Here is a 21367-nt window from a genome sequence, read left to right on the forward strand (position 1 = left end):
ATTGTGTTCCTAAGATGAACGAAGCTTTCACGGATTTGGAACGACAAGGCGGTAAGTGATTTTCATTTTTGGGATGGAGAATCCCTTCATTTTCAAACCACGGTGGAATAGTACATTGTGTTGTTGTTTCCTCTTCACATTTTAGGTTGAATATTTGCTTTACATATTTCTCATGAATCGATTGCAGTTCAAGCACAGGAAGTTATGGTGGCTGTACTATTTTTGCCTAGGGCTAATGTTCACTGAAGGAGTGTCTCATTATTTCTCAACCGGTTCCTGTGGGGGCAGGGATTAAACAAAGGCCTCCACACGGACTGGAGACAAACAGCAGAGTTTCAGTACGAAATCACAACATATTTCCACAGATAACCGACATTCAGCTGCTAGTTCGCAGTGTCTCTTATCAAATTAAGCCTGTTTTTGATCGAGTGAGGCCTAGTTGTGTCTCTCCCTCTCCCCTGTGCTCTTTCCCGCACTCACTGATCCTGCAACGCTGAACAAAGATGGTTACTCAGGAAGCGCCTCGGCCAATCAGACGAGGCCTTACATCCTGCGAGCCGGAGGGCAGCCAATCATGGCCCTGCTCTGATCACACAGGCCTGAGCTCCGAGTGTGGAGAGGAGAGCCCTCCCTAGTCTACAGGCTGAGGCTGTCCTCCATGTTTGATAAGTGTTGACATTACACTGTTTCAGCCATGCATCCACAGAGGTAAGCCTGAGGTTTTCTTATGTCTGTCCTCTCTCGTCATTGTACTGTTTTCATCCACTGCTAACACTGTGAATTGCAGATTTGATTCTCCAGTGACCGGGAAGGCCTAAGCAAAGGCCTGTGTCTCAGAGAGAAACAGGGCAGAGGAGGAAGGAGGTGTGGGGGGAGAGGGCCAGAGGAGGGGGGTCAGGCTCTCTCCCTCCCGCTCTCCTAAACTTTGGCCCGTTGGCTGCTCGGTCACATGGTTACAAGGCAGACGAAGTCAGATATCACTCATAGCTGTACTGACAAACAGCTCAGTGACAGTCATTTCTGGATATGTAGGGCCCTCTGTTGATCTGCCCCACGTAGGGGGTGGAGGACCAGGGGGGTGGGGTGCTCGGGCGATGTACTTTTCTAAGCTGATTGCCTGTCCCATTGTCTGTTTGTGTCACAAGCCCCGCCATAGAAAATGGAGGCATCTGTTAGGGCCTTATTAGAGAGCTGAGAGCCATAGCTGTGGTCACTTTACACAGGGGCAGGATGGGTAATTTAAAACGTTTAAAAATATATATATATATAACATTTATGCTAATTTTTGTGTGACAGTCGTGTTTGACTTATGTTTTCAGGTTATAGTTTGTTTCAGGAGAGCATTCTAGTATCATTCTTCCATTTAGTCGGCGGTAAAGCTATTTTTTGTGCTGTTTTTTGAACACATCCTTAAGAAAATAAATGGCCATTTGCATTTTTTGATAACATTTATTACTGTCAGTCACATTCCAAGTATGAGTTTAAAAATAAATATTCTGAGACACCTTTTCTTTCCCAAGCATGGATTATTCCTGAATAAGGATTTTATCTGATTCATATACATCATCCAAAGTATTTATATAATAAGGAAATAATTTTTCCTTAGTCCAATATTTATCGTGATACTCTACAACGCAGACAGCCACATGGCAAAACACAACATCGTCCGAGTTAATCAGAATTTTTTTAAGAGCAGGATTTTTTTTCCATTGCTGTATTGCAAATTAGCATTAGCACAGCTAAAATATTAAATTAAAATGTTGAATTCAGTTCCTTTTTTAAAGTTAAAGTCAAAACAGATTTCCTGTCATAGACCAGCCTGTGGTGTAAAACAGCGCTTTTAAAAAGATTATTTGGATGACGTTTACATTATTATTATTATTATTAATCTCCTTTAAGTTTCTTTAGTGATTTATTGTGAAGTTAACAATAAAATAGCACTTCCACACAAACACACACACACACACACACAGCTGCTCCCAAAGACAAAACAAGCAAGCACAAACCACACGGGACCAAAAGCCTCCTGCTGCATTCCCCAACAGATCCTTGGCCTTTCTAATGATATTTATGGCTGGTTTAAAAAAAAACATTCAATACATATCATATTTCACCTGTTTATCAACAACAAATGGCCTGTGAGTTAGTTGTTGTAATTATGAACAATTAATTTAATTACAATCACAATACAGTCGGCTAGACCTTTATATATTGTTTGCCTAACTACTCTTTATGGGAAAATGACTGGAGGGTTTGTTGTTGGTACGGTGCAGCTCAAAATGTGTTCCCAGGGAGCTCATGCCACTGCCATTGGGATTCGTGTCAAGGAGGAAATGTTAGAAAGGATTGTGGTGATTGGCTTTCTGCCATTGGGAGGAAATGACCAGTAGTGGTCTGACAAGGCTATTTTGCCTGCGTTATATCAGCAACAGAAGAAGTTGAGTCGTATCAACATCGACATCTGTGACAGGAAACAACTGTGTGCTTGTAAAGTCACTGTGAACCCACAAAGCTGCTCTTTTTGACAGCCCCAGAGCACAATCTGGGAGAACGGTTCGCCTTGTCTGAATGGCAAACGTTTGTTGCATGTTGATCGTCAAGTGCATTAGCGCTTCACTTGTTTTTCTCAGCGGTGGCTCTTGAGACTGACCTATAAGCACAGGTTTTCTCTCGTTCTCCTTGTTTACTGTAAGCTCCTGTGCCATGGACGTGCCAGAGCCGCGTCTCTGGCCTGGAGGGAGGGGGAAGGGAGCTCGAGCAGAGCGCTGGGGGAAGGGAGGCACTCTCATTTCCTGCGAAGAGAGAAAAAAAGACCTCGGCTCACTCTCTGACCAGTTATCTCCACATTCACAGCCGCCTTGCTCCTTTATTTGGGTCTGTTTGCGGGGACCTCTGATTGTCTCTCTGCTCAGATCGTTCTAGAAGACTCCGGTTTGGAGGCCGGTTTGCTTGCAGAGCGCTGGTTTTCTTTCTCGTCATCGGATCAGCTTCAGGACTTCCTGTTTCTTTGATTTCTGTGTAGAGATCTGGATCTTCAGCCACGCAGTTGGCTTGACATTATTTGACCTTTCTGAAGCGAGCAGGAAAAGAGAGGCCCGGTGGATGGGAGCTTTTTGTCGTGACGTGGCCCTAATGTGACATAACATCCTCACGGCCTCGCATTACAGTCAAAAATGGAGAGCCCTCAGGCCCTTGGCTTCACGCTTAGATGTGCATTTCCCACCTCAGTCATTGCATGGCTTGTTTTATTTTGCTGAAACGGATACACTTTCTCCAGGCGTATGTCATTATTGTCGTTTCTGAAACACTCTGTGTGATTTTTCTGAACAACCTGGAATATTTTCTTGTGAGAAAGGTGAGTTTTATTCATCGCCGCAGAGAATTATGTGCCATTTTGATAGATTTCTTCCTTTTATATTGTCCTCTTGAAGGATGTCTCTGAATATCTTAAAGTAAATGATTATTATTTTCTACGATGTCAAGCCGTGGCCCTGTCAATGAGAATTAGTAAAAGACTAAGGCCTCATTGTGGCCTGATGATCAATCCTCTCAGTTGTGTTTGTGCTCAACACTGGTCCTAATCCTGACCTCATGTAATGGAGAACTGTTGCCAGCTTCTAGTCTTTTCTTTGCACAAAGACTGGGATCAAGGCCTCGCCGTTGTAGGATTGTGTTTGTGCCTTTGCCCTCTTCTCTTTCACCTGTCATTTATGAGCTGCTTTTTGGTACCCGTCATTTCCATCCTGCCCTTGTGGTTGAGAAGGTTTTCGTTGATTGATTGACCCAACGGGTTTCCTCTATAGGGGGGTAAATAAGGCCTCATTGTGGTCAGGATACATGTGGTTGAGAGTTGAGTAGAGTAGTCCCCTCTTTTTGTTGTTGTTAATTTCTTCAGCTTATCAGTTTATTTTTATTAACTGTTCTTAAATGTTAAATGTTTCTGATTAGATTATCACTAAATGTATAGGATTTATTTGTTACCTCTATTTATTATTAGATGTTGTTTTTGGTCAAATAATAGCACTAAAACATTGAATGTAAAGTTCAGGGGGATAGATCTTTTATTTATCTTTATTTGCAAGGATTGGGCCACATTTAAGAAACCCAAGCAGATGGAATTTTGATAGAAATCCTTCTGAAACCTGTCACATTAATCGCGTAGGACTAAAATTGGTTTTGGGTAGTCTTGTCCACTGAATTCTCACTGGTTGGAAATACCATTTCACAAAACTGTTGGATACATTAAACGTCAAATTTGTTGTGATGCGCAAATAAAGGTCTTCACTTGCCAAGACCAACTCAATGTGAAAATTGGAACTGCAAATGACTAAAATGTGCATCTGTTCGATGAGATTTCATTGATTTCATTTCATTTTCATTGTTTTCACTGTTCAGCACAAGGCCACAAAAAATGTAACCCGTGACAAATAAAAATGTGCTATCGCTCCAAACCTGTAAGAAATTACGATATTTTTGATTCATCCCGAGAGCTCTCTGACCCTCCCATAGACAGCAAAGGTACCATGATCAACGTCCAGAAACATAGCAGGGACATTGGCAAAATATCCATGTGACAGTCGGGGTTTAACCTTAATTTTACGACGCTACGACAATTTTTTTTTTGTGCGAAAAAGAAATACAACAAATTTATTCAACAATTTGTCTCCTTTATGTCACCTTAGCAACATTTTGGAGAGTATCCACTGAACGCAAACAGCGTATGTTGATTTGTGTCAGCTGCGGCACACAGATGCATTGATTTTGTTCAAATCAAAACGCAAACGATGTAGAAAACGTATCTGCGTGCCGCTGTCACCACTGATAAGCTATTACTACATCTAATGTAGAAACAACAATTTTCTGTAAAGCTGCTTTGCAACAATTTGCATCGCAAAAAGCACTATACAAATAAACTTTAATTGAATTAACTAAAAAAAATGGTGTCATCTTGACAGCCTAGTGTAAATTTTATGCTTGATAGACCACATTTTGAGTCTATCGATGTCAGTAGCTGATGGTGTTTTCGTACCAATCATGCCTGAACTTGGACGAGGTCAAATCCTCTCAGACAAGACGTAGACTAATGAGACTGAATTAAAGACACTCTCCAGTGCTCAGTAGACGTCTACTTCATAATCCCTTGTGAGTGGACCTGTTCACGGCGGCGTTCCCCACAAAAATTATTGCTTCATTTGAAGGAGGTGCTGATCTCGTACTAGACACAGAGCAAGAGAGACTTTACGTCTCGTATGTCTCGATCAGACGAGGAAGGTTAAACGGCTTCATAACATCATGTAAATTCACTCTGCAGGCCCATGATTGGTTACTGCACAGTTCAGACAAAGCAATACTCATGCAAGGGTCTCCTTGCACAAGATGTGGAATGGAGGACGATTGCACTGAACAACAACAACATAACTCTGGAGATTAGATTACATCACCCAAGTCTTTCATCTCGGGGGGAGACCTCACGAGATTTCAGTGTCTTATTCCAGCGTTTATTTTGCTCTCTCTCTACTTCATTTAGTTTGGCTGTGGAGGAAATAAAGACCGAGTCTGATGCTGTTGATGGGATGGAGGCGTCCATTCCACTCAAAGGTATTTGTTTCCCTTTGATTTCTAATGTGGCACTTTTGTTGTATCGCTCTGCTTCATCTTTCTCAGTTCATGCAGTCTTATGTCACAAACTCCAAATATAGATTGTCAGATTGTGAGAGTTCAGTTCATGAGCTGAAATGAATAAAAAAGCAAGTCACGCTTTTAATCTGAACCACATCAAATGTGGCATGCAACCTAATTTTGTCTTTCATTACGCCGACTGGTTGTTGCTGTCTGGTATTCGTGTTAGTAGGTTAGTCAGACGTTTTGTTTGAGTCTTGAAGATGTGCATAAAAGGCAACCCTTTTTGTGCATGTGGAGGTCAATGCTTTGAAAGGTCACAATCACAGGCCCAGCTGGGTGATGTGTTGTATTATCCATGCCTTGCCTAGTAAAGCAGATGTGGTTCTTTCATCAGCGGTCCCTGATCTAGGATCAGCAGAGCCGGTGTTGGCTCCGCAGAAGAGGAAAGCACCCAGTCCTCCACATTCCTCAAACGGACACTCTCCTTCTGACACGTCACCCAGTCCCACAAAGAAGAAGAAGAAACCAGGATTAGTCAACAACAGTAAAGACCAAGTATGTTCCCTCCTTGGCTGCCCTCTTTGGTTGAATTGAAATTAGTTTGAGCTGATAATTCCTGCTCAAATTAACTGAAAAACATTCATAGCATCTAAAACAGACCTTTGGTTTTAAAGTCAAACTCTTGTCTCTTCCCGTGTCCTTAGACATCTTCTTGCATTTTTCTATTCAAACGGCCAATTTAAATAAATTACTGATCTGCATGATCAAAGTCGACCCTATGTATATAAGTACATTTCATGTTTTTGTTCATACAATGAAATCCAATGGTGTCCAAACAACATTGGATAAAATATGGACCAAAACATTGAAACATTTCGTTCTTTCATAATAATGTTATACGTGTTTGAAAAGAGACAAGGGTTTAATAAATGATCAAATAATTTCAGGGGAGGTGTCACTTTGATTGATTCATGTTATTGCATTAGATAGTAAAATAATGGAAAAGAAATATAAAATTATACTTTTTTTAATGATATACTGTTTATAATGAAGGCAGAATGTATTGTGACACTTTCTGGTTATCTAATGTTTGTTGAACATGTTCCAGACCGTTCAAAGGTTTGGGGTTGATATTAGTTTTTTTAGTCTCTTATGCACTCTAAAGTCTCTTTAAGACAAGTCATGTCACTATTTGAAACGCCTCTCGGGCATCCAAGTCCAGTTCCTATCTCTTAGAATGGGGAAACGTCAAATTCTCCAAAACTGTCCACTAATCTTAGGATTAAATTTCATATTTGAAATCACTGAAGAAATCTGACAACAACAGTGTCATAAATGTTGTTACCTTTGCTCTAATAGCGTTATAAAAAGCTTATTTCTCAGGCTAGCTCAGTCAGTGCGCCGTCCTAAGAGCACGTCTCAGAGCACTGACGGTTTCTGTAGTATCTGGGACTTCTAACGGCAGCTGCTGACTTTTACCGATAAGCGATTGGCTCTTTAATTCAGAAGGCGGGGCTTCCTGCGATTGAGCGGCCATATTGAGCGTAGCTTTTTTCCCCGTTCAAAACCATACGAGTGACGTGTCTTGGGTATTCTATAGATTGTGCATGCCAAGGCTGCATTTATTTGATCAGAAATACAATAAAACTTTAATATTGTAAGTACTATTTTATTAGATTTAAAATTTTCAGCATCATTACTTCAGTATTCAGTGTCACATGATCTTTCAGAACTTTGCTCCAGAGACATTATATAAAAGCATTTATTCATTTAAAAAAAATTACATATTTTTGACCTCAAATTTTTTTAGTATATATACTTAATGTGATGAACTGCACCTGTGGTTAGCAGCTGGTTAAAGTCACTGCAAAAAGAGCTAAAAGGGAAGTTAGTTTTAAGAAAAGCTGTTGCTTTCATTACTTATCTTTTTTTTTTGCATATGACAAGTGTCCAGATGCTTCTTTCTGGGACCACTGTGTGTTCACTTTATTACAGATAAAAATCAAGTGCACTGATTTGTGATGTTATTGAATGTTGTGCAGTTGTTGTGGTGGTGTGTTGCAATGCAAATGAACAATGTTTCATGAAAGATGCCAAATGTGGATTTGTTTAATGTTCTTATTTATAAAAAAAATAAAAAAATAAGCACATTTATATTTATTGATTTCTTTTGATACCTTACCAGTATTAAAAACGAATAATTAGCTGCCAGTTTTTATGATTATGTTTAATATATTTCCATTCAATCCCAACTTGGTCTAAAGTATATTTTGCCACTGTCTCTTGATCCTGCTAATCTGTATTTGGCATCTGATCGTAATTTAGGATTTCGTTCAAATCCTGACGAAACGCACTTGATCTCAGACATCAGGTGTTTCTCAGATCACACATATGGGTCATACAGTGTGTTTAGGGAAATGTGAAATCTTCCCAGTGTGCCGTTTTTGACCCAGTGGTCATGTGACTGCTTACCTGTTCATTCTTGATTTATTGCAGTGTCTTGCTACGTTTCCCCTGCGAGTGTTGTGGCTTGTGATTTGACCCCTTGCCCTGTCTCTCTTGCCTGCATTTCAGTGTGAGCTTAGACATGGTCCCTTTTACTATGTCAAGCAGCCCGCACTCACCACAGACCCTGTTGATGTTGTGCCGCAGGACGGGAGGAATGACTTCTACTGCTGGGTGTGTCACCGCGAGGGTCAGGTGCTCTGCTGTGAGCTCTGCCCGCGCGTCTACCACGCCAAGTGCCTCAAACTGGCCGCAGAGCCTGAGGGCGACTGGTTCTGTCCAGAGTGCGAGGTACTGAGGACTGTGTATGTCGGCTGTTATGTCACGGGACTGTCCTTATGGCAAATGTGTTTAAATGTGTTCAGAACACGAAGCGCTGCTAAATAGTAATAAATACTGCCCATAACCAGGCAAATGGAAACTCAAGATCTGTTCCAAAAGCTAGTGAGCTGTCTACTTATTTCGGGGGACATGCAGGCAAAGTTCTGATGTGAAGATTGTTTCAAAAATTAGGCAAAATTAACTTAAAGGGCAAGAAATGAAAATGGTCATTTACTCACTCCAGTCATTCCAAAACTGTATAGTCTTGTTGACGACAACGTTAACTAAAAATATACATATAACTAGCTGAAAACAAGGGGACGTTACTAAAATTACCAAAAATTTAAATAAAAACAAGTAAAAGCTATATAGGAATATAATAAATAAGTGAAATATAACAAATGGGAAGTACTAAAATTGCAAAAACTTAGATAAAAACTATATAGAATTAAACAAAAAGACTAATACAAATGGAAAAAGCATGTAACAAAATTACTAAAACTTAAAGCTAAAATTAATTGAATTATTAATTAAAAAACGTAACTTCTTTTAAAACAAACAAATACTATAAAAGTATGTAAATAATAGTAAAATAAAATTCTGACATGACTTTCTGGAACATAAAAGATATTTTGAGAATGGATGATACAGTGGAAGTCAACGCGCTCGAATGTTGTTACATTCTTCAAAGTATCATCTTTTGCATTATTTCGCCCAAAATATCACAGTATCTTTTGTGGAGAATCCCTAGCGCTTTTTTAAATTATTATTCAAAATAGCAGACGAGTCACGATAAATGTTGATTTATAAATGAACATTTCATTCGGTACTAAAAATAGTGTTAAAAGGATAATTTAATTGGATGTTTTGACTAGTATTTGAGCGTATTATATATTTGTATGCTTATCGTGTTCATGTATCAGTATTTTTAGCTTAGAAACGAGTGGTTTGAGTGAGCGCTATGTTTCCATATCAATTAGGATGCTGTCTAGGCAGTAGACACAAGCTCACTAGGTTTTGGAGCACGTGTGTTCACTAATACAGGTGCTTCAGCAAGAGTTTAATGCTTTTGTTTGGACTAGAATGAACTAGACCATTTAGGAACTAATTAACCTGGTTGAATTTGCGTAGATATAATTTTTGCTAAATCTTGTCATGCATCATGAAATCTGAAATTTGCTAACAAATAAATTGATTCCGGTACAATTCATATGTTTACAGCTGAAATGCATTTGTACACCCCTTATTCAGAGCAGAATGAATTTGAGTACATTTTATTATATCAAGTTAAATAAACAGTAACAGAGTCAACAGTCACTTTGAGAGCATGATTTTAAAGTGTATTTGTGAATCTAGTTCAGTCAATTCGATCTCTGCTTCAGAAAATAACGGTGGCTGAGTGCATCGAGACTCAGAGTAAAGCGATGACCATGCTGAACCTGGAGCAGCTGTCCTACCTGCTGAAGTTCGCTTTGCAGAAAATGAAACAGCCAGGGGTGAGTCAACCACACCACATTAAATCCTCACAGTTTCTTTAATCACTCCATTGTTTCATTTTGATGGTCTCAGTTTTTATGTGGTTGCATTACACTAATTCAGCCCTTGCGGTGTATCATTATGAATGATTTATCTTGCAGACCGAACCGTTTCAGAAGCCGGTGTCACTTGAACAGCACCCGGATTATGCCGAGTATATATTTCACCCCATGGACCTGTCCACTCTAGAGAAGGTAGATCAGCTCTTCTCTACTACAAGTGCACTTCTTGTGTTCATTCTGAAGAGTGTCTATCATTTAAAACCAATAAACATCTTTTTGTCTTTTTTTTTTTAAGTTTAGATTTTGAGGCCACTGTTTGTGCCTAAAGGTAAAAAATACTGTAACTGAGAAATATGTGTGTCTGTAGAATATCAAGAAGAAAATGTACGGTTGCACAGAAGCGTTTTTGGCCGACATGAAGTGGATTCTCCACAACTGTATCATATATAATGGAGGTGAGTGCCGGTCTGTGAAATCAGCGCACGTGTATCGTGACTCATATCTGTACATTCATGAAACTTCAATGTGTCTATTTCAGCAAACCATAAGCTAACAGCAACTGCTAAAGTTATCGTCAAGATCTGTGAACACGAAGTGAGTACTGTAATATCCTTACAATACATGTTATACTGTATATAAACCAAAAACTTCATTCAAAAGTTTGTTATATTGGTGAAAGACACTAGTTTTATTTACTTTTGTTCTGTTTTTATATATATACTATAATATATATATATATATATATAATTGTATACATTTTAATGTTGTAAAGGTTGTAACCCTACAGTATCTATAAATCATCCACAGATGAATGAAATTGAGGTTTGTCCAGAGTGCTACCTGTCCGCCTGTCAGAAGAGGGACAACTGGTTCTGTGAACCTTGTGTAAGAGGAATATGATTTTTAATATTAGATTAGTCATTTTGCAATATGGTTTAAAAATAATAATCATGTAGTTAAATATATGGGCTGTATGTAATGGGTGGCTAATGGTGATGTTTGTTGCTTTCATGCAGTCTCAGCCTCATCCTTTAGTGTGGGCCAAACTGAAAGGTTTCCCCTTCTGGCCCGCTAAAGCCTTGAGGGACAAGGACGGTCAGGTGGACGCACGCTTCTTTGGCCAGCATGACAGGTGAGCCGGTTAATCTGGCAAAAACATTAGCAATATGTTGAATATTTACCTCCAAATCACCTCCAGCAAATCAATGAACTTGGTTTGTTTTAATAGCATCTGTGATTTATACGCAGTAGCAAATACATTTGGGATGTTTGCTTGATTTTAGGGGGTTAGTTAGGCTACAGTGCGTTTAGTGAAGTCTTTTATGTTTTTTGTTCATCTGTATCTATATGTGCATTCCAATTTAATAATTCCTAAAGGTTATTGTATCAAGTACTTGTTATATTTACAACAATATCAATATTATCATGGAGTTTTTCTGTCATACGCTATTTTTCTATATGCTAAAATTCACCCTCATTTGTCTTTCAGAGCCTGGGTGCCCTTAAACAACTGTTACCTCATGTCTAAGGAGATCCCCTTCTCTGTGAAGAAGACCAAAAGCATCTTCAACAGCGCCATGCAGGAAATGGAGGTCTACGTGGAAAACGTCCGCAAGAAATACGGCGTGTTCAACTACGCCCCGTTCAGGACACCTTACACGCCCAACAACCAGTTCCAGATGCTGCAGGACCCTAATAACCCTAAAAAAGGCACGGTGAAGCCTGACAAACAGGACAAGGTCAAGTTCAGCTTCGACATGACCGCATCCCCAAAGATGCACTTGAGTAAGACCGTGATGTCAGGAGGACCGGGGCGCCGGGTGTCTGTGACAGACATGCCCAGGTCACCAATGAGCACCAACTCCTCAGTCCACACGGGGTCGGACCTCGAGCAGGACGAGCGAGGGCCGAGAGTGTCATCCAGTCACTATAGCGGCGGTGAAGACTCCATGGATTGCACAGGTGATTCATTCGATTCGATGCTTTGAAACGGCTAGTGTTTGATTTTAGGATTAATAGTGGGTGATTTAAAGTTTTAAAGTTTTGCCCACAGCGTCTCCTGCGTCTGTGAAGACAAGCACCAGCCCCAAGCCTCTCCTGCCCACGCCGGTTAAACAGGAAAGGAGTTCAGGCACCGGAAGCATACTTAACCTCAATCTAGGTGAGTCTCGAATCAACCTGAGGCCCACAGAAACAACCACTGATCTCTGATCCTTCATTTCTCATGTTTGTTGAACGTTTGTGTTGGATGTGCTCCTTCAGATCGCATTAAAGCTGAAATGGACCTGAAGGAGTTGAGTGAGACTGTACAGCAACAACAACAACAGCAGCAAGGGACGTCGGTTCTCCTCAGCTCTCCTAAAAAACCTACCAGGAGTTTGGATAAAACTATAGAGAGCTGCAAGGCTCAGCTGGGTAATGGACATGTGATGATTTACAATAGACCTCAAACAATGACCGTGCACTTTTTTGGCAAGCTTGGTTGTCAATAATCATTGATAAGGGAAATCATAAAGTTCACATAACGTAAAGTTCTTTAATAAAGAGCCTTGAACCAAACCAACCTGCTTTAAGATGAATAAGACGAAAATTACAGTATTGGATTTCGAGCAGCAAAAATATGAATACTGTATTTACTACAAGGTTTGCTTTGTTCAGAATTTTCAATTCAATTAGAGGGAGCAAAAGAAGCTAGAATTTAAATGTAAATATAAAGTAGAATTAAAACAAATTTCACTTCAAATTAATCCTATACAGTAACTGTAAAGCCCCGTTCACACCAAGAATGATAACTATAAAGATAACGATATTTGCGTCTACACCAGCGAACGATATCGGGCTATTCAGATTCAAACTGAAGCACGCGGCTTGAATACACCCACACAGAAGAAAAAGCAGCAAGACTGTTCAAGTTTTTTATTTTACTGTTTGCTTCGCGGTGAGAGGAATAAGACATAATTCACCCCAAACAGATGCTAACGCATAGTTTACCGTGGAGGTGTGTGCGGAACAACCAATCCAAACTGGTTATGTTAGTTGACCAATCAGAACACAGTATGCTACCGAAAGGTGGGGTTTAAGGAAACTGAATCTTTTGAACAGCTTTGCGCGAACCGTTTGGGGATCTCTGAGAATTGAGGTAATTTTTAAAATGATATTTTGACAAAATGACAATGTTTTTTAACCTTGGATGGATTTAAACCTAATGTACAGGATTTATAGACAGTGATAAGAAGCTTAGAATTTTCATCTTACTGGCTCTTTAAATCCTCGATCTCGTTATAGCAGGATGGATTCTGATTGGACGTCAATATTTGTATCGTTCATCAGCTGAGGAAAAAAATCGTTCTGAATTGATTCCAACTATACCGTTTCTCTATGCCTTTATCGTTGTAGTTGTAGTGTGGACTCTGCTATTCTTTAATATTGAGAACGATTTTTTTAACTATATCTTTATCGTTATCTTTATAGTTATCGTGCTTGGTGTGAACGGACCTTAATAGTAACAAGAAAAGGGAAACCTTATGAAAACCGTTTTTGCTTTAAAGTTAAAAAGAACTTTTAAAAAAAATCTAGATGTTTTTACTGATAAACTGATAAACAACGCGATTTATAAACCAGGGTGGAAGAAATACTAATTTCTCAGAATGCCATTAAACTATCATTGAATTTCTTTAATTTGCAGTTCAGAAAATTCCTCTTCCTGTCATTCCAATTCAGCTTCCTGTTGGTTGTGAACAACTCAAATTCCAACTTATGAATTGAAAGGGAGACCATTCTTTAATATTAAACTTTGTACAACCTTGACATTGATTTTAAGAGGTTTATAAACTATACATACTCACAATTAAATGTAGGCTAGATAAGCATGAGACTTCTTTCAAAAACTTTGAACTAAATGTCCTTTCAAAACAGTAAATTATTAAATCAGAAAAATTTAATGTTCTTTTTTTCCTATCCACAGGAATCAATGAGATCTCCGATGTCGTGTACCGCCGTGTTGAGCACAGTGACACAGACGAATCTGACAAATCTGACTCCAGCGACAGTGAATTCATGTCTGAGGACGAACAGAAGCCCAAGGACACTAACCACAACAGCAGTGCCCACAGAGACTCCAAAAAGAGAGCCAGACCTCCATCCGCTCAAGCACAAGAACAAGACACTGCCCCGTCAACAGCTGGAGGAACACCAGGTGGAGACCAGCCATCCTCAGATCCCCAGACCAAAGAGAAGGTAAGCGGCGGGGTGGAGAAAGACTCCCAGGAGAAGAGCAAACCCGTGCAGCAGCCCCAGAAGGAGAGGACACAGCCTGGGCAGGACGCTCGGCCGGCTGGATCAGAGCTGGAGGGCGACTCTGACTCCGAGCGGGAGCTGGTGATAGACCTCGGGGAAGAACAGGGCGGGAGGGAAAAGAAGAAAGCCAAGCGAGAGACCCCATCAGCCCCCAGCTCCACAACTAAAGATCAGACCGGCATTAAAACAGATGGTAGGTACCTCACAGTTTGGATTTTGTTTTACAATTTCTAATCTGAATCTTAAAATTGTATGTCTACATCATGTTCTTCCTTTTGTTTAGGTAAAGCGTCTGCATCTACCAGCATATCAGCTGCTTCTTCTACAGATAACACTTCCATCAATCCTGGTCCAAAAGATGCCGCCCCATCAGCCATCAAGCCTCCAGCCACCGTCCCAGCTGCATCTACAACTCAAGCCACCTCCACCTCGGCTCTTCAGCCCGTGTCTGCTGTCCCTGTTGCTTCCAATATGGTGAAAAAACAGCGCCCTCTGCTGCCCAAGGAGAACACGCAGCCGGCCCAGCGGCCTGCGACCAGGAACCCGACTGGCGGTAAATGCCAGACGTCATCTCAGAAGGTGCAGAGACAGCAACAACAACAAGTTGAGACGGCTCCTCAGAGCCAAGCGCAGCCCCAGACCTCAGCCAACAACTCCAGCACACGCTACCAGACCAGACAGTCTGTTAAAGGTAAAAACTAGACCCCCTCTCACTGCAGAAGCTTTATTCCCCATTATAATTGCAATTATATATATATATATATATATATATATATATATATATATATATATATATATATATATATATATATATATATTTGAAAAATGTTACTTTATTTATTTTTATACCCCTAGATAAAATATATATAAATCTATTTTAAGATATAAATACATACAATACATATAAAATGATATACAATTTGTTAATTAATTGTTATACAATTTTAAAAAATGTGTAATCTAGGTGAAGATATGTAAATATCTGTTTTTATTTAATGAATATAATTTTGTAAAATAATCTGTTTAATTAGATTTTTAAATATCTGAATTAAAAATGTATATCTAAAACAGACTTTTGCTATAATATACTACCCAGAATGCTTTGCTCTAGAGAACTGATAAAAACAATGAGACCCCTCGGGCAACTGGATGATAGAGTCAGCACACCATATAAAATAAAATCGCATACATTTATTTATTATACATTTATCATGGCTCATCATCTGACCATGCTTTTAAAGCTCAAAATAATACATTATTTTATGGAAAAATTTAATGCTTTCACAAAAAAATAAAAATAAAGAGTTTCACATTCTAGCTTCATATTCACCCACAAGTGACATCTACTTAAAAAAAAAAAAAAAAAAAAACTACAAAACTAAAGGATGAGACATATTTATTCTCTGTCTTTATTAACATTATGCAGCTCAATTCATATCGAGCCCATAACGTTGTTTCAAGCTGGCATTAACCCTTTCTGTTGTTTCCCCAGCTGTTCAACACAAAGAGCCCTCACCTGTTAACATGGGCTCAGGTACGTCCACTTCCTGTCTGGCTGGGGACTTCCTCACCCCTCCGGCCTCCGCTGATGTCGCCGCTGACATCGCCAAGTACACCACTAAGGTGAGAGAGATAGTCCCTTCTGATGTAAAGACGGTTCAATCAATCAAGCACATAAGAGCAAATGAACACCTCCAAAAAGCAGTAGAGCTTTTTTTATCGGAAATTTTTAAATATTATGTTTTGAAAAATGAAACCTTGATTACAGGCCACAGCTACAACTGCAACTTTAAAAGACCTTATATACAGTATTGTTCAAAATAATAGCAGTACAATGTGACTAACCAGAATAATCAAGGTTTTTCGTATATTTTTTTTATTGCTACGTGGCAAACAAGTTACCAGTAGGTTCAGTAGATTCTCAGAAAACAAATGAGACCCAGCATTCATGATATGCACGCTCTTAAGGCTGTGCAATTGGGCAATTAGTTGAATTAGTTGAAAGGGGTGTGTTCAAAAAAATAGCAGTGTGGCATTCAATCACTGAGGTCATCAATTTTGTGAAGAAACAGGTGTGAATCAGGTGGCCCCTATTTAAGGATGAAGCCAACACTTGTTGAACATGCATTTGAAAGCTGAGGAAAATGGGTCGTTCAAGACATTGTTCAGAAGAACAGCGTACTTTGATTAAAAAGTTGATTAGAGAGGGGAAAACCTATAAAGAGGTGCAAAAAATGATAGGCTGTTCAGCTAAAATGATCTCCAATGCCTTAAAATGGAGAGCAAAACCAGAGAGACGTGGAAGAAAACGGAAGACAACCATCAAAATGGATAGAAGAATAACCAGAATGGCAAAGGCTCAGCCAATGATCACCTCCAGGATGATCAAAGACAGTCTGGAGTTACCTGTAAGTACTGTGACAGTTAGAAGACGTCTGTGTGAAGCTAATCTATTTTCAAGAATCCCCCGCAAAGTCCCTCTGTTAAAAAAAAGGCATGTGCAGAAGAGGTTACAATTTGCCAAAGAACACATCAACTGGCCTAAAGAGAAATGGAGGAACATTTTGTGGACTGATGAGAGTAAAATTGTTCTTTTTGGGTCCAAGGGCCACAGGCAGTTTGTGAGACGACCCCCAAACTCTGAATTCAAGCCACAGTACACAGTGAAGACAGTGAAGCATGGAGGTGCAAGCATCATGATATGGGCATGTTTCTCCTACTATGGTGTTGGGCCTATTTATCGCATACCAGGGATCATGGATCAGTTTGCATATGTTAAAATACTTGAAGAGGTCATGTTGCCCTATGCTGAAGAGGACATGCCCTTGAAATGGTTGTTTCAACAAGACAATGACCCAAAACACACTAGTAAACGGGCAAAGTCTTGGTTCCAAACCAACAAAATTAATGTTATGGAGTGGCCAGCCCAATCTCCAGACCTTAATCCAATTGAGAACTTGTGGGGTGATATCAAAAATGCTGTTTCTGAAGCAAAACCAAGAAATGTGAATGAATTGTGGAATGTTGTTAAAGAATCATGGAGTGGAATAACAGCTGAGAGGTGCCACAAGTTGGTTGACTCCATGCCACACAGATGTCAAGCAGTTTTAAAAAACTGTGGTCATACAACTAAATATTAGTTTAGTGATTCACAGGATTGCTAAATCCCAGAAAAAAAAAATGTTTGTACAAAATAGTTTTGAGTTTGTACAGTCAAAGGTAGACACTGCTATTTTTTTGAACACACCCCTTTCAACTAATTGCCCAATTGCACAGCCTTAAGAGCGTGCATATCATGAATGCTGGGTCTTGTTTGTTTTCTGACAATCTACTGAACCTACTGGTAACTTGTTTGCCACGTAGCAATAAAAAATATACTAAAAACCTTGATTATTCTGGTTAGTCACATTGTACTGCTATTATTTTGAACAATACTGTATATATATAATATATATATATATATATATATATATATATATATGTATATGTGTGTGTATATAAATAGTATACTAGTATTTAAATTTATTATATGGAATGAATTATGATGGTTGTTGGATATTTAACTTATTTGATCCTTGATTAATTCTACTATTATTTACATTTTGCCTAAATAATTTAAAAATCAATGTTGACTGTTGTCTGTTTTCCTTCATAATGGCAGATGATGGATGTGATCAAGGGAACGATGACGGAGATATACAATGATCTCTCTAAGAGCACGACGGGGAACACCATTGCAGAGGTTTGTGCTTCTTGATTTTATTTCACCATTCATACTCCTAATATGTTTTTAATAAAAAAAAATTGAATTTATAGGTTGTACATTTACGGGTTGCAGGTTAACAGACTGAATTTCTTTGTTATGGTTCTCTTGGGTGACTTTCTCTGTGGATTGTGTTGCAGATCCGGCGGTTGCGGATTGAGATTGAGAAACTCCAGTGGCTGCATCAGCAGGAGCTGTCAGAGATGAAACATAACCTCGGTAACTCTCCTTTATGACTCACAATAGCACTGCAAACTGCATTATGGGAGTTTTATGATAGCCAATGGTTTTATTAGACAACATTTACAGAGAATAGATCACTAAACTCCTTTCCTACAAGTTCTAGATGAGCAAGTTAGAGCTTCAACCACTGATATATAACTATTGTGTGTGTGTGTGTGTGTGTGTGTAGAGCTGACCATGGCTGAGATGAGGCAGAGTCTGGAGCAGGAGAGAGAGCGGCTGGTGTCAGAGGTGAAGAAACAGATGGAGATGGAGAAACAGCAGGCGGTGGACGAGACCAAGAAGAAGCAGTGGTGTGCCAACTGCAAGAAAGAGGCCATCTTCTACTGCTGCTGGAACACAAGTTACTGTGACTACCCCTGCCAGCAGGCACACTGGCCCGAACACATGAAATCCTGCACCCAGTCAGGTAAACAGACCCACACCCCACTGTCTTTCTGTTTCTGCTCTTTTACACTTCTAATAATAAAGGTTCTTTATTGGAGTCCATGGTTCCATGAAGAACCTTTATCCTCAATGTAAACGTTCTGTTGTTCAAAAGGTTCTTCACACTAATTGGTTCTTTCAATGGCATTGCTATAAAAACCTGCTTTTGGAACTTTTATTTCCAAGAGTGTGCCACTTTTACCAAAAGACTAGAAGAGAGAAGAAATGACAGGGATCAAGAAGTCTTACAGGCCAGATTCAAACTTTTATTGCCCAAATTAGCACCAAAGCTCAGTGTGCCAGTATGTACCAAATGCAAGACCACAACTCTGAATGGCTATGTTCAGAATAGGAAATGTGTATACTAAAGTGTGTATACGGTGCACAGTATGCGATTTTTGTAAACGTGGAATATATTTGAATATATTATATACATATTGTGGTACACAGGCTTTCAACATCAATGACAGCTGATCAACAATTTCAGCAGTAGACTAGACGGGGGTGGGTTAAATTCGGAGCAAATTTCCCTACACGGATCAGTAAACGTAATCCACCAATACATGTTTCACTGTGAACATCACGTCATTTTAAAATGATGATGTGCCCACAGCAATAAAACCATGGACATGCTGGAAATCCAACCACCACGTACACTTCCATAGCAATGTGCATGAATCAATACTCCTCGAATATTAAAGCACTCACCTGTCACTTGGAAATAAAGTCATTCCATGTCCCTTTACTCGTATTAAAAAGTAAACCTGGCCTTATAACTAGTTTTGCTCGGTGCTAGATGTTAGTCACTCATACATACAATCTTTTAAATGGTGCACAAAACCTTTGTTAGCGAATTCAGTTTGAGTAGTTTATCCTTTCTCAGTTATTCCTCTTTTGTCTGCAAAAGAGCGCCTTGAAAAAGGCATTCAGTAGATCAACAACAAGATCTGAAGAAGGTGACTTTGGCTGTTATTTTCTTTTCGTTTAATGTCACTTTCATACCTGGGAAATTCCAAGCTAAACGCATTTAATGCAATTGCCAAATTGGGATATATTAACACTGTAACCAGGTTGTTTTTCATGTCTGCTGGTTGAATCGACCTCAATAAGGTGACATTTAGCCCCTGGAATGTGAATTTTAACGGGGGACACCTCGAAACGTGATTGGATGGGTTTTGTTAAAAAAAACGTGCTGTCATTGAACATTTGATCAGGCAGAATGCAGTGTACACAGTGTGTTGTAAGATAGCATTCCATTCTGAACATAGCCACTCTCAGTTTCCTTTTGCATTTATTTCTGAAAAGCAATTGTGTTAATAATTTTCTCTCTTTTTTTATCACCTTAGCCACCGCAACTCAGCAGGAAGCGGAAACAGAAGTCAGTTCGGACGCCGCAGGAAAACCTGTAGGACAGTCCCCTAAAACCCAGCCTTCACCAACCGGTGAAAGAACATCACCCGCAAACCGAGGACCCTCCCCTTTCACAGACAACAATAAAGGCAGCTCCTCCGTGGCTGTCTCATAACCCCAGTGTGAAATCGTTTTTAGCATCAGAACAGTGCCATTCAAAGACAGTCAGATGTTAACACCAAAGGACCTTGACTCGTATCAAACAGACTGTTTCTTGTTCAGTGTGATCATGACATGATGTCACTTCCTGTTCACTACATCCAACACAACATTCGGATAATGCCTATAAAAGTTTGATTCATTTCTATGTACATTTCGTATTTGAATTCGTGACTTGTTTAGTACAAAGACAGAAACACCCTTTGATATAAAATATGCAACTGTAAAACTTGTCCTTTTTTTTATACATATCAACTTTTGTAAACTTAAATGTGTTTGATCAAAATCATTTTTTTTCTCTTAATGTGAAAGATGCACTTAGAAGTGCCTCTGAAAGAGTAAGTTCATTTTATCAAAAGAAGAGCGTGTTTGTACAAGGTCAAACATTTATGGATCATGATTGTTAGTACTAATGGATTGTCACTACGTTTTTTTTTTTTTTTTTTTTTTTTTTGAAAGATTTAATTTTATATCTTTCAACCACAAAGGCTTCTTGTCAAATAAATATACAAAAACGAGCAAAAGTCTAGAGGAGTAAAGGAAAAGTTTATACTTCTTGTGGGCATGTTTCTTTTTTCTCTCGTCTTGTGGACTCTCTTGTTTACATACTGTAAATACAAAAGAATAAGCAGAGATGGTATCTGTAAGAAAAATAAAGTCTTCATGAGACAAATCCTTGTTGTTTTACACGTGTGTCAAGAATACCTGTGAATGCATGCGATTCAACTAGTTGCTTATCGGCAAACATCAATATGATTTTGGCTGTTTATTAGTCCTAACAAAGGACATATTACTGACTTATTTTGCATGAACTTATCTTAAATCCTTTAATCCTTCCCTATACGTGAACCTAACTACCTTACTTAATATTAATAAGCGACAAATTTGGAGTTTATTAAAAGTCGTTAATAGTAAGAATCGGTCCCTAAATTAAAGCATGACATCCCTTAATAACCATACATTCTTTGCGCATTTGACCAGTTAAATATTATGGATATATATGGATCTATCTTTCGACATTAAATAAATCTATACTTATATATCAATAAAAATGTATTCATATTTATTTGTCATCTATAAAAGC

The 21367-nt window shown here is 39.1% G+C and overlaps 1 protein-coding gene across 4 annotated transcripts; it reads left to right on the forward strand.

Moving 5' to 3' along the window:
* Positions 1-239: 239 nt before the first annotated feature.
* On the forward strand, positions 240-20956 carry LOC113077973 (protein kinase C-binding protein 1-like). Of its 4 annotated transcripts, none has more exons than XM_026250226.1 (20): positions 240-708; positions 5528-5598; positions 6017-6177; positions 8275-8418; positions 9831-9944; positions 10086-10178; positions 10354-10441; positions 10525-10580; positions 10794-10871; positions 11003-11118; positions 11476-11948; positions 12040-12147; positions 12249-12401; positions 13951-14475; positions 14566-14973; positions 15775-15905; positions 17944-18024; positions 18186-18264; positions 18458-18697; positions 18901-20054. In XM_026250226.1, the coding sequence occupies exons 1-20, from the start codon at positions 695-697 to the stop codon at positions 19080-19082; spliced, it is 3315 nt and encodes a 1104-aa protein (XP_026106011.1). In that variant the 5' UTR covers positions 240-694; the 3' UTR covers positions 19083-20054. The 4 variants fall into 4 exon arrangements, with proteins under 4 accessions (XP_026106011.1, XP_026106009.1, XP_026106012.1 ...); XM_026250224.1 differs by having other exon boundaries at positions 244-708; positions 8197-8418; XM_026250227.1 differs by lacking the exon at positions 18901-20054 and adding an exon at positions 20061-20956 and having other exon boundaries at positions 431-708.
* The last annotated feature ends 411 nt before the right edge of the window (positions 20957-21367 follow it).

This window comes from Carassius auratus, unplaced genomic scaffold (genome assembly GCF_003368295.1).
Source record: "Carassius auratus strain Wakin unplaced genomic scaffold, ASM336829v1 scaf_tig00023642, whole genome shotgun sequence".
Classification (NCBI taxonomy): domain Eukaryota; kingdom Metazoa; phylum Chordata; class Actinopteri; order Cypriniformes; family Cyprinidae; genus Carassius; species Carassius auratus.

Coding starts and splice junctions, on each gene's coding strand:
- LOC113077973 (XM_026250224.1), top strand. Junction 10,179..10,353: donor ACCTGTCCACTCTAGAGAAG/GTAGATCAGCTC, acceptor GTGTGTCTGTAG/AATATCAAGAAGAAAATGTA. Junction 18,698..18,900: donor GAAATCCTGCACCCAGTCAG/GTAAACAGACCC, acceptor TTTATTTCCAAG/AGTGTGCCACTTTTACCAAA.